This window comes from Cyprinodon tularosa, unplaced genomic scaffold (assembly GCF_016077235.1).
Source record: "Cyprinodon tularosa strain WSP-4 unplaced genomic scaffold, ASM1607723v1 ctg363, whole genome shotgun sequence".
Taxonomy (NCBI): Eukaryota; Metazoa; Chordata; class Actinopteri; order Cyprinodontiformes; family Cyprinodontidae; genus Cyprinodon; species Cyprinodon tularosa.
The window spans coordinates 376,298-393,698 of record NW_024039078.1 but is presented as its reverse complement, the minus strand read 5'-3'; the positions used below and the strand labels follow the sequence as shown (position 1 = coordinate 393,698).

General features: G+C 39.7%; 1 protein-coding gene across 1 annotated transcript in view; it reads left to right on the top strand.

The window, feature by feature from the left end:
- The window catches only part of si:ch211-159i8.4 (matrix-remodeling-associated protein 5), a 39,810-nt gene that overhangs the window by 10,735 nt on the left and 11,674 nt on the right, over positions 1-17,401 (top strand). The window contains exons 2-7 of the mRNA XM_038295943.1: positions 3,598-3,723; positions 3,985-4,121; positions 6,773-6,902; positions 10,432-10,670; positions 10,799-10,950; positions 14,351-17,398. Coding sequence (XP_038151871.1) covers positions 3,637-3,723; positions 3,985-4,121; positions 6,773-6,902; positions 10,432-10,670; positions 10,799-10,950; positions 14,351-17,398 — 3,793 coding nt within the window. The 5' untranslated portion in view covers positions 3,598-3,636. The remainder of the gene's footprint in view (positions 1-3,597; positions 3,724-3,984; positions 4,122-6,772; positions 6,903-10,431; positions 10,671-10,798; positions 10,951-14,350; positions 17,399-17,401) is intronic.

Sequence of the window (17,401 nt, the reverse complement as noted above, 5' to 3'; positions counted from 1 at the left end):
CAGGAAGTCTGAGCCATATATGGATTTCTAGTGCAGAAAGAAAGTAAAACCAAAAGAGGAGGATTATCTGTCTACTGTCAGAGTGAAATCTACATTATAATCCAATCCCTCTACAAACGTTACTGTTTCTCTTTCTAATGCATATAAACACACAGCTGTTAGGTGAATTAGCCTGACTGCTTGGATGAAACCAGGCTGAAGTGGAAACCAGAAACCCCAAACTGGCCTCCAATGACTTCAGAAATGCACATGTTGCTGAATTTCACCTGTGAACCTTTTTCTTCCCCTACTTTAATAGAACAGTATGAGGGAGTATTGGGGAGAAGTGTGGGACAGTTGCATGTAAATAGTGTGTTGTTGACCTAAAGGAGGATGTGAACCAACAGAATGATTAGTTAAGCAGGCACAGCCACACACTGGTCTAGTGAAAAGTCTATGATCTGGTAAACATTAAAAGCTCGGTCTGATCATTAGCTGTCAGCTAAAGATATATTGCTGCAGTTGAACCCGATTATGGTGGATGACAAAAGATGAATCGGTTGTTGTCTCCGATGAGGAAACATGTACTGGAAGACCGGCAGGATTTATACATGGACTCAAAGCGTTTTGAGAAGTTTAATCAACCTGGAGGAAAAAGTCTTTGATCATCTCAGAGCTTCTGCTTCAGCCTACTCAGGCAAGGAGATTTTTTCTCACAGCTCTCGTATTTTCTTCTCTTTCTTTCCTTTTCTAATCTAATCTCCAGGAAAGAGGGGGAGGGGCTATGCGGTACGTTTTTACATCACATTAGGATAACTAATGATGAATCAAAGCTAAAATGAAAACAGAACCTATGATGAGAACCTTTGATCCTAGAACTTGTAAATGAAGCAGACATAAGGATATGAGAACTATGCCAGCTTTAACTTTTCAGAATTATTTTTTTTTTCTAAACTTGTCTAGCCCAGTCAGTAGAGCAGGGGTGTCAAACTGATTCCAGAAAGGGCCGTGTGGCTGCAGGTTTTCTTTCCAACCAAACAATAGTGCACCAGACTCCAGTCATCTCATTAAGGGGGTCAATCTGAACATGATGACTTGATGAGATGAATGGAGTCTGGTGTGCAATTGCCTGGTTGGAAAGAAAACCTGCAGCCACACGGCCCTTTCTGGAACCAGTATGACATCCCTGCAGTAGAGCATCTGCAGGCCTCAGATTTTCGATCCTCAGTTCCAAAGATTCTCTCTGCTTATTTTAGGGTGTTGTGTATTTTGCAGGTTTTCTTTCAGGATTGCACTGTGTTCATGCATGTTCATCTCTGAGCAGCTTCCTCTCTGCTCAAGATAAGCCTCTGGCAGTACTATGCTGCCACCACCATGTTCTAACATGAGTGCATTATGTATTCCAAAACACCCAGTCTTTTGCATATAGGCTTTTTAAGAGTAGGCCAAAAACTGTCTTTTTGATGAATAATGTTTAAAATTAAAGTGGCTCAAGTTAGGCTGCTGGAGGACAAAGGGACTAGAGTTGCTCTGATTCTGATAACAGTATCGGAAATGTCTATGATACTGCTGAAAATGTTGGGATCAATATAGGCAAGGATTGGTGTCCAGGCATCAATCCGATAGCGTGTAATTTAAAACAAGAATTAAAATTGGAATCTACACTCACCGGCCACTTTATTAGGTACCCCATGCTAGTAACGGGTTGGACCCCCTTTTGCCTTCAGAACTGCCTCAATTCTTCGTGGCATAGATTCAACAAGGTGCTGGAAGCATTCCTCAGGGAGTTTGGTCCATATTGACATGATGGCATCACACAGTTGCCGCAGATTTGTCGGCTGCACATCCATGATGCGAATCTCCCGTTCCACCACATCCCAAAGATGCTCTATTGGATTGAGATCTGGTGACTGCGGAGGCCATTTGAGTACAGTGAACTCATTGTCATGTTCAAGAAACCAGTCTGAGATGATTCCAGCTTTATCCTGCTGAAAGTAGCCATCAGAAGTTGGGTACATTGTGGTCATAAAGGGATGGACATGGTCAGCAACATTTCTCAGGTAGGCTGTGGCGTTGCAACGATGCTCAATTGGTACCAAGGGGCCCAAAGAGTGCCAAGAAAATATTCCCCACACCATGACACCACCACCACCAGCCTGAACCGTTGATACAAGGCAGGATGGATCCATGCTTTCATGTTGTAGACGCCAAATTCTGACCCTACCATCCGAATGTCGCATCAGAAATCGAGACTCATCAGACCAGGCAACGTTTTTCCAATCTTCTATTGTCCAATTTCAATGAGCTTGTGCAAATTGTAGCCTCAGTTTCCTGTTCTTAGCTGAAAGGAGTGGTACCCGGTGTGGTCTTCTGCTGCTGTAGCCCATCTGCCTCAAAGTTCAACGTACTGTGCGTTCAGAGATGCTCTTCTGCCCACCTTGGTTGTAACGGGTGGTTATTTGAGTCACTGTTGCCCTTCTATCAACTCGAACCAGTCTGGCCATTCTCCTCTGACCTCTGGCATCAACAAGGCATTTCCGCCCACAGAACTGCCGCTCACTGGATGTTTTTTCTTTTTCGGACCATTCTCTGTAAACCCTAGAGATGGTTGTGCGTGAAAATCCCAGTAGATCAGCAGTTTCTGAAATACTCAGACCAGCCCTTCTGGCACCAACAATCATGCCACGTTCCAAGTCACTCAAATCACCTTTCTTCCCCATACTGATGCTCGGTTTGAACTGCAGGAGATTGTCTTGACCATGTCTACATGCCTAAATGCACTGAGTTGCCGCCATGTGATTGGCTGCTTAGAAATTAAGTGTTAACGAGCAGTTGGACAGGTTTACCTAATAAAGTGGCCGGTGAGTGTATTTACTGGTTAGTTCTGCCAGACAGAACTAACCAGACAAAGTTAGTTCTGCTAGACAGAACCACCTAGTTTATCAGCCTCTTCCCAACTGAAAATAACGTGTTGACGCGTGTTTTTCAAACATAGGTCAGCATTTGGCTAAATTGTGATAGGAGAGGTTGTCCACCATTACCTTTTTGTTTCTTTGAATGTGAAGAACGTGATGTTGGTCTCAAGCTGAGAAAGACATTAGTCTGTAGGGGGCGGGGTTTAGGGTCTTTTCTTCTTGACTGTAAGCCTGAATTCCATTGAACTCTGGAGGTTCAGGCACCTTTTTATTGCCTAGCTGGAATGGGTGACAATAGTTGAATAAACTTTTGGCTCTCAAAATGGTATCGGTGCCCTATTTGTTGGTACTCTCCGATACCACCATTTTAGTGGTGGATTGGGGCCCCGCCCAATACTGATATTGGTGCCACACTAATAGGTTAATCCATATTTCTATGAACTTTATTAGATAAAGCATTTCACTTTAGACATACCAGGCGTCCTGATGATGCTTTACGTTCTGTGATCAATAGCAAAGTCTTTATTACAGGGTCTATTTAAAAAACAAAACAAATATTACTTGTAAACACTGAGCAATTACGATAAAATTCTAATATTTTTTGCTGTTTTATTTATGTTTCTTGTGGGTAAAACTGAATGCCTGCATGTAGTCTTTACAGAACTCTTTTGACATTAACCTGAGAAATCATCACTACTTGCAGGTATGTTCATGTTGGGAGCACTCTGACAGACCTCCAGTAATGGGGCTTTTGGTGTGCACCAAATCCGTCTGCAGGCCAGCCGCAGCCTGGATTGCCCTGGTCTTCTCATCACTACTATTGCATTCGGTAAATCCTTTTTTGCAGATGCTGTTGATTTATGGTGGATGGGAACAGTTCTATTAACGACTCTGTCCACCTGATTTTTTATGAAGAGCTGTGTGGGTCTATACTCTAGCAAACACGTGTTCTCAGTCTCAAACGGATAGGTGGAAAACATGTTTTAATAACGAATGGTTTCACGTTTTGTCTGTAACTTTCTTTAAAAACAAATGTAATTTCTTACATGTCACCTTTCTTTCTTTCATCTGCTTTTCACTCGTTCTTCAGATGGTCTCTGTCCACGGTGTCCCATCATGTCCACGGAGCTGTAGCTGTCCAGGTGCTAAAGAGGTCCACTGTACGTTCAGACACCTGACCACCATCCCAAAGACCTTCCCTAAAGCCACCCAGAGGCTCAACCTGGGGTAAGACTTGTCTACAAGCCTAAGCTCAGTGAAATACTGTGGTTATCAGAGCTGGTAGAAAGGATGTTAGAGCTATTGTAGAATCCCTTGAAGACAGCCCGCTGATTTTGAGATATCCAGACAACAAGTACCTTGTTGTCTAAAAGGGAAGCCTAAGAATTTCAACCTGACAGTGTACTTTGCAAAAGTACCAATTCTTCTGCATTTTTGTTGCATCAAATCCATAAACCTTAATTAATACAAATGAACACAATGGACCAACACAAAGTAACACATAATGTTTCAAGCTGACACTCCTAAATGGGATCTAATGCAACCACTTGCCAATTGGTCGACAGTATCCAGCTTTATATCTGTTGTCTTTGTAAATCCAGCATATCTGAGGCATCAGAGGTGAAAGCATTTGTTAACAAACAACGACACAAAGACTGAAAAAAACACAACATACAAGATCTGGGAGAAAGCTCTGGAGAAGATTAATATATTCGGGCAAGTTACTGTTTCTTGTTATTACATTGACAAGCATTTTTGCCAACAAAATATCTGGTCTGGTCCTGGATTTTATTAACACTATTGGCTTGAAATTTTGATTTTCAAATTATTTCACTGAGTGTCATTTGAAGGATTTTATTCTGAAACAATACCCTAGGTTATAAAAAAAAAAAAATGCATTCAAATGATAGGCTGGATGAGGCAGTCAAGGGGCCTGTGGTTAATATGCTGCAGAGATCCACAACTCAGGGTGCAGATTTTGAACACAAGAAAACTACAAATTATGCTAAGACACTTTAAAAGAAAAACCATGAGCAATCCTGTTTAAAGAAAGATTGAGCAAAAATGTAGAAGTGCAACTTAGGGGTGGCAGGATCATGCTGTGGGATACCTTAATCAGCAGGAAGAGCAAAGTTAGTCAGTCTTGATTTAACAAAGACGGAGGAAACGTCCCCGATGGAGGAAGTTCTTTGTGATGGTTCCCAGGTTGACAAAGATCCTAAAAACACCACCGGAGAAACAAAATCAAAGCAAAATGATTTGTCAGAATGTTCTAGTCAAAGTCTGGAGCTAAATATTACAGATTTTGAGCTATTATGCAGAGAAACTTGGTAGAAACATTGGTCTCTAAATGTAAAGAGCTGGTAGAGAAATACCACAACACATTTTTACAGTAAACACACACACTGCTCTTTCATTAAAACAGAAAAATAAAAGATTTTTTACAGCATTTTTTTTCGCTGAACAAACCAGCTGTATTTAATACTGATCAATATCAAAACTTCCCAATAAAATACAAAAATATGGACAACTTCAAAGTGGTGTGAACTTTATTACAAATCATTAGAGTAGCAAGGGGAAACTAAGCATTTCTATGTGAAAGGCCATTTTTCGGAATAATGAATGCTTAGCTATGGACAAGGGATAAAGTGTCTCAGGAAGTCATAAAATCTCCAACAGAGGGAGAATGATCAAAGATAGACCAAAGCAAACTGCTGCTTTAAACAGCAACCATACACAGTATGTTCCATACTGAGATTGTTTGCCTTTTTGGAACTGTCATGGATAAAGTTTAGATTTAAAAGGCACCATTAATTGCCATTACTCTAACAATTAAATGATAATATAACACTAGTATTGATATGTTGCATAATTAGATGGTGATGGAATTCAAGTGAAAGATGGCCCGAAGGAAGCCATCTATGTTAAGAAAGAAAAACAACCTTAAACAGAGGGGGTGGACTCAGGTTTCAGCTTTTAAAGAACTACAATTAAGTTGATTCCTTCCCGCTATTATCGCAGCCCCAGCCTCTGTACAGGAGAGCAGAGGACCTCGTTCATTCAGCCAGGCCAACAATTCCCTTTAAGACCGATCATTCAGACACTTAGACAGGTATGGGGCATTGCAGGCTAACAAATGAAGCCAAACGACCCCCATTCCAAAGGGGTGAACCCCTTAGTCCTTTTCAATTTGAACGTTTTCAAAACAAAAACAAGGCTTTGTTGGGTTACTGTATAAAACCTCAAACTCAACTCTATACCTTACATTTATTGAAAATTGAAAAAGCTTCCTGGATGAGAAGCGAAACGTCTTCAAACTTGGAAACAAAGTCCAGTTGATTGTTTTTAATTTTCTTTTTTTGGAATGACTATAACCTGGATGACTGAGAATCTTCACCAGCACTTTGTTATACTAATAAATATTTTGCTTTTGACTCTTGGGAAATAGTCTGAGAAGTTATATCTAGTTTCCTAGAAGATGATGCATTAGGATTGTGGATATAACTTTGCCCTAAATTTACACATTAACAGAATAAATCTGGTTTTGTAAAAGTAAAAAGGGTTGAATAGGGGAGCTCTAAGTCGAGTGGTATGAAGGTTCTCTGCCAACCAGATGGTATCGCTTTAAGATGGAGAAAATCCCCACAGGTCAAAGGTTGGCCATCTTATCTCAGCTACTCTTCCATACTCCAATCTTCCAGTTCCTCCAGTGTTTTCTTTTTCCTTACCTCTGGGTGACCCCATTCATCAGCCAAACAGTGGCAAGCAAACATTTAGTTCCACACCTCTCTGATCCCAGATGTTTCTTGTAGACCTCACTGATCCTGAAGGTTTCTCTTTCATTCCAGACTATTTATTTACTTTTTTTATCCTTACAGTTACAACAGTCTAACAGAGGTGGAGGGGTCAGAATTCAGGTCACTGCGCCAACTGGAAATGCTCATGTTGCATGGAAACGACATTAGCAGAGTCCACCCTGGGGCCTTCTACACCCTGAGGTCACTGCAGGTACTGTTTCATTGTGTTGATGTACTCTTTCAGACCTCTGTTGCATTTAGGTTAAAATTATTATTTTTATTTTACTAACATTAATTCATCTTAATGTAATGGAAAGTAATATGAATGTTTTGGAGGGGGTCTGTGATCTAAGAGAGAATTTTCTAATGATTAGGGTGATAGAAAGGAGGCCTTCCAACTTTGGAAAAATACCAGTGACATTCTAAAGTTTAGCATTTATAATATGGATTCAGGGTTTTTCCTATTTATATATTTTTTTCTCCCATAAGTTTTAAGCCATATATTACTTTCATACACCAGCTTTTTCCAGTCATCTCTTCTGGAAGTTGATTTCATTTGAGGGCAGCAATATTCAAGCTGTGAAGTAACCATGTTTCACCTCAAACAGGGAAAGTATACATGTTTGCAGCTGGTGGTGTCACACAATTCATCAGTTTCCAGCACACATCTAAAAACAAAAAGTGATTTACTGAAATCACTCTGAGCAATGGAAGCCAGAGTCCATCAGTGAACAAAAAATTCAAAATTTACAAGAGTAAAATCTTCATAAACAGGAAAAGGGATCAGACCCAGTTTGATCCCTGTGCTTCCAGTAGAAAATTATCACTGATTATCGATAAAGGTGTAAATTATTCGCAACCTGACATTTTATAAATAAGATATAAGCAAAAGAAGATAAATTATTTTGTTTAAATTGATCTTGGATTGGATCTACATGCATCTTTATTTTTTTGGTTTTCTGATGTTCCGAATGGTTTCAGCAGATCATAGTTAGTAAAACCCAATATAGTCTTTAATTTAAATAAAGCACTGATGTAGAACCTCCTACACTTCCTGCCCTTTCTGCCCATAATGGGTGACTTCATTTAGGCCTGAAACAATTTATCGGACCAATCGATTATTCAAATAATTGTCAACTAATTTAGTAATGCATTCATTGTTAACTGGAGCATAGAGACTGTAAAACAGGCCTTTAACTGACAGTGACCCACATAGAGCAGTAATTATATCAAGATTGTAAAAAAAATATGTACAATTTTTGCATTTAAAAGGAAAAAAAGATGTTTTTGCCTGACAATATGTACAATCCAGAAATCCACAGTTGGAAAAGTTTGAATTTCATCAGTTTAATTTCGTAAAAATCTTCTAAAAGAAACCTTTAGCTATTATTATTAATCAATTAATCAAAAAAATAATCAACAGAATTATCGATTTGCAAAATAATCCTTATAGTTGCAGCCCTACCTGGATTATCACTAAATGGATATTTGGTCATTAGAATATAAATTTGAATTGCTGAGAGTTAATCTGTATATACAAAATTATAAATTAAATGTAAAGATATGAGGGTGAATTTTAGTAAATTAAAACTGTTTTTAATTGTGTTAACATTTTATTCTAAGTATAAATGTTAGGGTTTTTTTTAGGCCACACATATGGATCCTCGAGAATCACCAGGATGCCAGTCTCACATCATGCCAAATGACCAGCAGTGAAAACTCTCAGGTTCTGAAACTTAAACTTATTTCATATTTTAAATCGTTATTTAATTAAATCTGAGCCAAACACTCCCATTACTTCCAGTATAATAAAAAAAAGAAAAACAATTCTTAGAAATGACTTACTTTTAAATATTTACGTAATGAGTAAATCATGTAATATAAAACATGGAAATAAAAATAAAGACAGAGGTCAAAAGACTGTTAGGCTTAGGGTTGCCAACAGTTCCTTAAAAAACGGAATCATTCCGTATTTAGAAATAGATGTACCTGTCCCGTATTTAGTGGAAAAGGAACGTACATTGTCGTATTACTGTGAGAGTTAAAAAAAAAAAGTCAGTAAAAAGCTAATGGAAAATAAAGAACAAAGGCACGTTAGATACAAAACTTACGGTAAACTTGTTCCTGGGCCCTGTCCTGCATTGTGACCAATGAGCTGACAACATATATGTAACTATCCAGAATCCCCTCATCCCATTGGTCGAGCCAAGAGTTGCTCATGGAGAAGATAGCGGGAGACAGCTTAGCAGTATGGGGGACAGACGGAGTCATTTAAATGCTGATGCTGCTTTTGGGGGGGGTGCACCTTCAACAAATATGTTTACAAGTTTGCACAAGGTTGCTGTTGAACCAAAAATGTGCACTATTTACCCATTGTTTTATATTCAATTTTACCGTTTACATGTTTAAGATACATATTTTATTCAGCAAAGTTTGTTATTTTTTATTAAAGTGAATTTCTGGATAATAATTTTTTCTCAATGTGTTGATGTCACTCACAAATATGCATCTAATTCAATGCAGATTTGGGTCAAATAGTTAAAATAATAATTTCACACACAAAGGGGGGCTAAACAAAAATCACCACGCCAGGAGGGGTAAAGGCAATCGGGTCAGCTGGTATGCACATGAAATGTCCGTTTTTGTTTTTTTTCGGGGAGTTGGCAACCCAAGTTAGGCTTCACTCCTCTCATCTAAAACCTGGCCCTTTTCTCATAGGCCCCGCCCACATCATCTGACAAAATAACACATGCTACCAAATCCAAAAAAGACTGTGTGAAACACATAGTTTAGGCTCCTACATGCACATTGGGAGCGACAGATCCATGTCTATATCCCCCATCATGGGTTCTATCCATAATCTATCAGGACAATGGGAGGCAGCATTGTGGAGCCATAAGGGCCACACGAAATGGCGAAAACTGCTGCACACTATGCTAATCTAGTATGCAAGAAGCAATTCTTATGTGTGTGATACATTTAACACAAACCTGAGAGTTTTGCTGATGGTGATCTTAAACATTGCAGAGCATCCACCACCCTGCCCCTCTGCAGGTCTAAAAGCAGCCGCATTGCTTCACCATCTGCTCAATGCAATCTGTGCTCGATTACTCTTGTCTTTCTGAAGGATCCCACCATTCGGCAAGATAAAAAATCACAATTTTATAACTGACAAAATCTATGTATTTTCAATCTCAAAACTAATAATTTTAATTTTGAAATTTGCATAATCAGATTAGCTCTGTGAAAGCTTCTGCCCATGTAAAACACCCTGACCCCGATTTTATTCTGATAAATCTCCGCTTTGAAGAGCTTTCCTCTTAGAAAGCTGCAAAACGTTTTAGGGGCCTTGAAAATCACACACAAAAAAAGAAAAATCACAATAATGAGGCCGGTTAAAGTGAATTTAACAGCATCCAGCTGAACAAACAGTCCTCACAGTGCTTTCCTACCTCCTAAAACTCTACTTTATAGAGTAGTTAGGTTCGCTTTGATTGCTTGTTTCATATGGCTTTGACTGCCTGAATTAGATTTAATCAGAGCTACAAATACATATAAAAAAACCATGGAAAAAACTAAACAAGTCACTGGACTTTCTGTGAGCTTACTTTACAAAACCAGACAAAGACAGATCAACATTCGTTGGTTCATTCTCAGTAACAGATTCTATTAGCTGAAGGTTAGCTGTTTCATTGTGTAATGGAGCAAAATGTAATCATATCCTTTTTTCCTATAAACAGATCCTGAAGCTCAGTTACAACAAGCTCACATCAGTGAACGCCGGTCTCTTCGAAGGTCTGCACAGTCTGATCCGCCTCCATCTGGATCACAACCTCGTAGAGTTTATAGAGCCGTACAGCTTCTCTGGCCTGACCTCTCTGAAACTCCTGCAACTGGAGGGAAATCTGCTGAAAGAGATCCATCCTCATACCTTCATAACTCTCTCAGTATTAGGAAGCTTTTGGACCTCTGGACTTAAGTAAGAAACCAATAAACTGTGGAAATGTTTTAGTAATTTCTCTAACTTTGGGTCAAAAAGGAATAAAGCTTCACAGAAAAAAAACTTGGCCAAAGAAATGATGATTTTAATTCAGCTTTTTGTCTCAGACACCTACACCTATCTGACAACCTGCTGGAGGAGCTCCCATCTGCAGCAATAAGAACAGCTCCGAGGCTGGAGCTCCTCACTCTCCATGGGAATCCCTGGAACTGTGACTGTCAGCTTCACTGGCTGGTTGAATGGAGCGCCACTCATGAAGGTATATTCATACTGTAGGATATTTTCAATCTTTGTACTCGGCTACAGCTCAAACATCTATTCTTACACTGTATGCTCTGATGCCATCTAACTGGCAAAAACCAAATGTCAGACTTCCTGTAGAGAGATGGCACTGATCAGCAAACCCACCGACAAGGAAGGTACAAAAGGGGTCATTTGTCCTAAGACAAAGGGGGGCCCAAAATTGACACTCTGCCATATTTTTTAGGAAATATTTTTGATAAAAATATTTAATATTGGAGTAACTAAATATATATATCTGCATTAGGTATATGTAATATGTTTAAATAAGGGACCATTAGAACTCCCCCCACCCAACATAAAATAGTTTGACCAGGACAACGGCGGGCTACAACTTTTAACCCATTATAGGGCACTCAATGAAATTCTTTGAAAATCAAAATGTCAAGCCTATAGTGTTATTGGAATCCAGACAAGACCTTATTACATTTGTAACATTCAATGTCAATGTAACAAGAAACACCAACTTGCCTGAATATAATAAGAAAAATAACATAAGTGCTTCTATAAGAAATTCATGAAAACACGCTGAGAGTGAAAGAAACACATTTTTTTTTTGTACAACATAACCTTAAAGGCATTAATGCTGATACTGGCACTTACATTTTTTTTAGTTTATAAACCTAAATATAATTGTTAACTAGGCTTATCAACTTTTAAATTTTTCAATTAGCTTTTAACCTTTTTTTCTTGACTTTTAAACTTTTTTTTCTAACTTAATTTACAGTAGGTAATATATCATTTAAGGGCTCATCTAATTGGTTAAATACCAGAATAAGATGTACAGCCATGTAGCAGCATCTTTGCTGAATGGTTGGATATAGATCTAGTGCTTCTAGACCTCATTGAGTGATGATGGGGACTCCATTTGTAAGGGGTATGCAACTGATCAAAAACAGTGACTGGCCCTATAAACGGTTGAAGTTGGTTTCGCTGCAAACTAAGAATGTCAGCTTTTCAGAACTCTGGCGCACAGAAAAAAAAGAGAAAAAGTGAGGATGACACCAAAGGCTTGAGGGATTTTATGAGTTAATATTAGAAATAAACTGAGGATGAATCAGGATTAGGTGGGGGGGCAAAAGGAAAGGGATGTCCCAGGCCTTAGCAAAGCTGTCAGCTGGCCTGCTGATCAGAGTCGCCTATCTGGAAGTAAAGTCAAAGAAGAATTACCATGTTTTCACATATGCAAAGTGGAGGTAGTTCTGCTTCAACAGCAGCATACGTCCACGATCACCTCAGGAGGGACGACTGAATATGAAACATTATTATCATCCGACAGTGCGATTCCTGATCAGGAGATTGTAGTGGTAGGCTAATCGGCCCTTGTATATAACAGACACAGGATGCACATGAAGCTAAATCTCATCACCATCCAAAAATGTCTCCTTCAGATTGCTTTTTTTCTCTGGCTGTCAAAGGTGTGCAGTTATATTATAGTTTGATAGAAGAACTCGGTAGGATTTTTAAGAGTAATAGCTTTTATAGCAAGAAATAAAGAAAATACATAGAATTCAGCCATTTAATAAAAACAATTGAACTTTATTGATCTCACATTGGAGAAATTTACCTCTTCATTCAACCCATCCCCTTGGGGAGCAATTATGTGCAGCACCCAGGGAGCAATCAGGGGTTAAGGGTCTTTATCAGGACCCAGAGTGGAGGATGTGGGATTTGAAACGGGTACTTGCAACCTTGCTTACTTGCTACCTGTACAAGCTCACTGCTCTAACCCACTAGGCCAGAGGCCATGGATTAGCGGACCGAGATATGGATCCGTTTGGATCTGGTTAATCCAGACCCAACCTGATTTAAACCATTTCTAAATAACCGCATGTTGTCTTACGTCAGTGTCTAACTTCACTTCACGCGGCGCTTCTCCTGTTAATATGGTAAAGCTCTCCAGAGCGTCCAGCACCAGGCTGTAGTTATATAAATTAGCCAATGAGCTGCTGTCAGTCTGGGTTGCTGCTGCTGCAGGGAAACCTGTGGCAAAGAAGGAGAAGATGATGAGAAAAAGAGAGCAGAGAAAGTGTGGACTGCTGGAAGAACTGTGGTGAACTGGTGAAAGAAAAGTGAAATGGTGCTCAAAGATGACTCTGCACATTTAGAGTATGTTTGGCTCAACCTGCTGCTGTGAAGCAGGATTCTCCACCATGAACAGAATCTAAAATAATTATGGATCCAGGCTCAAAATGAGCACCTTGATATGTGCTTTAGAATGGCTTTGTCTCCATTCAAACCAGGTTTAAAGCCTTGCAGGGCAGCATAAAGCCCACTGCCAACATTAAGACAGAAAAAAGAAAAACAAACAGTCAGTTCAGGTGTTTTATAAAATATGTGAATCAGGAAATTGTCTATATACCAAACTGAACGATTAATGTTCTCTACTTAAAAAAACACTTTAGATTTTAAAATGTAAAAACATATTCTATTTTTTTATTTATATTTTTTTATTTAAAAATTATATGTATTTTATGCATCCATGTATAACATGCATAAAAATAAATTTATTTCAGTGTTAAAGTTTGTTTAAAGTAACAGATTATAATTAAAAATGTCTCAGAAACTTTACTGGTTGGTGATTTTCTTTATTCGGTCCCCCCTTAGTTCCACACTACAAACCAGTTAAAATAATATTTTCTTTATCCTACTTTGCAATCTAAGGCAGGATTAGCAGTAACTTTGCAGATTAGTATTTAATTTGCAAGCAGGGCTCAAAGTGGAAAGGTTGTCTCTTTCTGCTGCAGCATCTATGCAGTCTGCCCTGCATGACAACAGTGGACAGTGAGAGATGGGGAGGTGGGCTACAGATCCACTGTGGTCATGATAATTATCCCCTCACAGCTAAATTTTATCTATTGGTTGTCTAGTTTCCAAAGACAGCAGACGGCATCTTTGTTTTGGTTTTAAAGTTCAACCTGAAACAATATATTGTTTTTTCTCCCCTATTTCCAATTTAAAGAACCTTTAGAGAGAATAGGTTCTTTAGAGCACTGGTTTTATGTTTATTTCAGGCCCAGTTTATAAGAAAAATCCAAAAGATTTTATTTCATCTTCTGTGATTTCATAACATCTTTGTCATTCATTTTTAAACATGGTTAATTGGGTCCATCTGCTTTCTGTTTGGATCAGCAGCTCCAGCTGATAATATATCATTAGGTTTTTTTCAGAAAATGTTTCTCCTCCTTTTGTTCATCTTTCTAACCTTTAAGTCTTTAGTCCTTGCATACTGTCCAACTCTGTAGATGTGTTCTTTGTTTTTCTTCGTCATTCATCCATTTTTATTGTGACCTTGACCAATTTTCTTTAAAAAAGCTAATATCCTTTTACTGTTTTCCATCTTCCCCTCATTTTTCTAGGAGTAGTAAAATGTAAGAAGGAGCGAGGCTCTGCTGAGACATGCCCTCAGTGCTCTTTTCCTCAACTCCTGAATGGGACTAAGCTGCTGGAGCTTTCTGCGGAGAAGCTGCTCTGTGAACGACCAGTTCTCGGTTCCCCCCTCAAAGAATGGGACAATCCACGTTGGGCGGAGTCTGAAGCCGATCCGGACCTCCCATACACTCGAGACTTAGAAAAACCTTTGGGCCAGCTGACCATCGTTCTCTCAGACAGCCATGGGAACCGTGCCTTTGTGACATGTGATGTACGCAGTCCAGGCGATAGCTCAGCCATTACATGGGCTTTAAATTCACAGTCACCCACAGAGTTATCTGTTAACGTGTCACTGGTAACAGTCCTGGAGTGCGAGATTGATCGAGAAACATTGCAAAATCTATGGCAACTGGTTGCCTATTACTATGAAACTCCAGCAATTTTAGAGAGAGGTCAGCAGAGGTTTAATACAAGCAAGGTTACATATCAATATTCTCAGGCTGTCAATGAAAACTCACCATATTTCACAGAATTAAAGGGGTATTTAGAAGGCGAACCATCATGGCTGCTTCAACCAAGAGTCACACTGAAGCTGAACCGGCAGCAGACAACAACAAAGAAACTTGTCATGGATTTCACCACTTTAATCACAAAAAACATCAACAGCCATGGTAGGCAAGGGGATGACAGTGACTTTATGTCTTCTTGGGCATTAATACGTAGAGGAACAACTGGGAGGGTCCAATCTGCTCTTGAAGGATCAAAGGTTAATCTAGAGTGCGGTGTTGTTACTTCTGGCCAAGAGGCAAAAGTAGAGTGGATGCTTCCAGATTTATCCACAGTAGAGGAGGAAACAGATAAGTTAGAAACATCTGAAAGAGGTAAACTTGTCATTTTAAATGCCACACTCTCTGACTCGGGTCTCTACCACTGTATGGTCCGAAGCAAAGCTGGTGTAGACTTGATGCCACTTAGACTCACAGTCAAAGAGCGCTCACTTGGTCCGACAGCCTTTAATGGTCAGAAAATGGTGATTGAGATGGGGGGCTCTTTGTCTCTTCCTTGTGAGGTGAGCTCAGCTCAGCCCAGTCAAACTTTGTGGTACCTTCCCAAAAACAAAGTTCTCCTGCCCACACAACAGACAAGAAGAGCTGAAGTGATGGAAAATGGGACCTTGGTGGTTAGGAAGATGACACATGAGGATGCAGGGGAATATAGCTGCTTGGCCTCCAATCTGTATGGAGTTGACATGCTCTCTCATATGGTGGAAGTTATAGTGAAAAGAACAGAAAAAAACAGAGTGCAGACAGAAGGAGAGCAACTTGTCTTGCCTCTCGCTGTGGATGACGGGGAAGGTTCTGGAGGTGGCTATCAAGAAATTATACGTCCTTTTGCTACACAGGTCCCAGAGAAAGTAGGACGACAGTACAAGAAGCCCAATGGGTCGATTAAGAGGACACGTTTGAAAAAACCCTATAAATCTGTGAAGGAATTGGATCCAAATCGCTGGGCAGAAATATTGGCAAAAACCAAAGCTAAACCAAATGTTCCTCCGCCTACTGAGCATTCATTACAACAACACAGTCCAGAAACTGTCCAAGCGAGCACAGTGAAACCCTTAACTATACGTCCAACTGAGGAGACTTTATTCTACTCTACTAGCCCTCCTATTGATCAGCGTAAAAAAATTAATTTTCAACTAAATGTTAAAACAGAATCCAATTTAAGAAATGAGAAAATGAAGGGTCAATACAAAGATTCTGAAGTACAGCAAAATCAGCAAAATGCTAGTGCAGAACCACCCTTAAAGCACGTTCAGCAGACTCCAGAAGCAGTAGAGGGTATTACAACTCCATCTAATCCCCTCTTCAGACAACCAGAAAGAAAAAAAACTGACGAGGGAAGACGAAATGTTGCTCCTGATGGGTCTAACAGGAGAATACCCTTTCAAAGACGTAGAAAACCACCAATAAGAAGACTCCATCCACACAAGAAACCCTTCTACCAAACACTTGACAAGCCCCAAAGAACTGTTCCTCCGAAGGCAATCACAACACCACCAACAACAACCACAACCATCACTACAACTACAGCAACTACTACCCCCACCCCTACAACCACAGTGACTACTACTCCCACCACTACCACAACAACCACCTCTGTCCCAATTACAGAAGAGTATAATGAACCCATATCTACTGAGTATGAGACAGATGAAGACAATGAAAAGTATGATGAGGAATATGATTATAAGAGCAGTGAAAGCTTGGATGCTACAGAAGATGGAATCAGCAAAAACTCTCCTAACACCCGTCTCCATAGCAGTGCTACCCTCTCTCCATTAGACAGAGAAAGAAGTCCTCATTTAAGTCAGCAACAATTACCTAATCCAAAGACCCTTCCAACTCCAGAGTTGGAGTCTCCAACGTTTTGGACTGCTAAAGATCTTGTAAACCTTGACAAAAGCCAGGCAGAGGTGGTAAGGGTAACAGAAGACACTAAACAAAATGTCATTAACATTAATATAGACAAAAGCCTTCCCACAGTAAGGGAGAATAACAATATCAATCCAGCAGGGGTGCAAGAAAATAATATGAGGGGAAGTGAGGGACAAAAAGAAAATTCAAAAATAGAGTTTGTTACTCAGAGATATAATTCACAAGATAGATTTTACTTAGTATCCCAAAACAGGCAAAGAGTTAACACTTCATCTTCCCCTGATCAAACCCTATTTGCACATCCGCAGACAGCAAAACCAACCAAAAAGCCTGAAAATCACCAGCTTAGAGTTATGGAACCACTTCACCCCTGGCTTCACCAGAAAAATCAAGAGAGAGGACAAACCAGCACTTCCAGGATTGGACATGTGGATCAGGACAGAAATGCAGGTAGATACAGTCAAGTAAATCCAAGCAGAAATTCCCAGCCTCCTAAAGTCCCTCCAACCTCCCGCTGGTCGGCTCACAATCCTCCTCAGTACTACCCCATGTATCCATCTTGGCCAGGTCAGAGACAATTTCCTCACCCGAGGCAAGGTA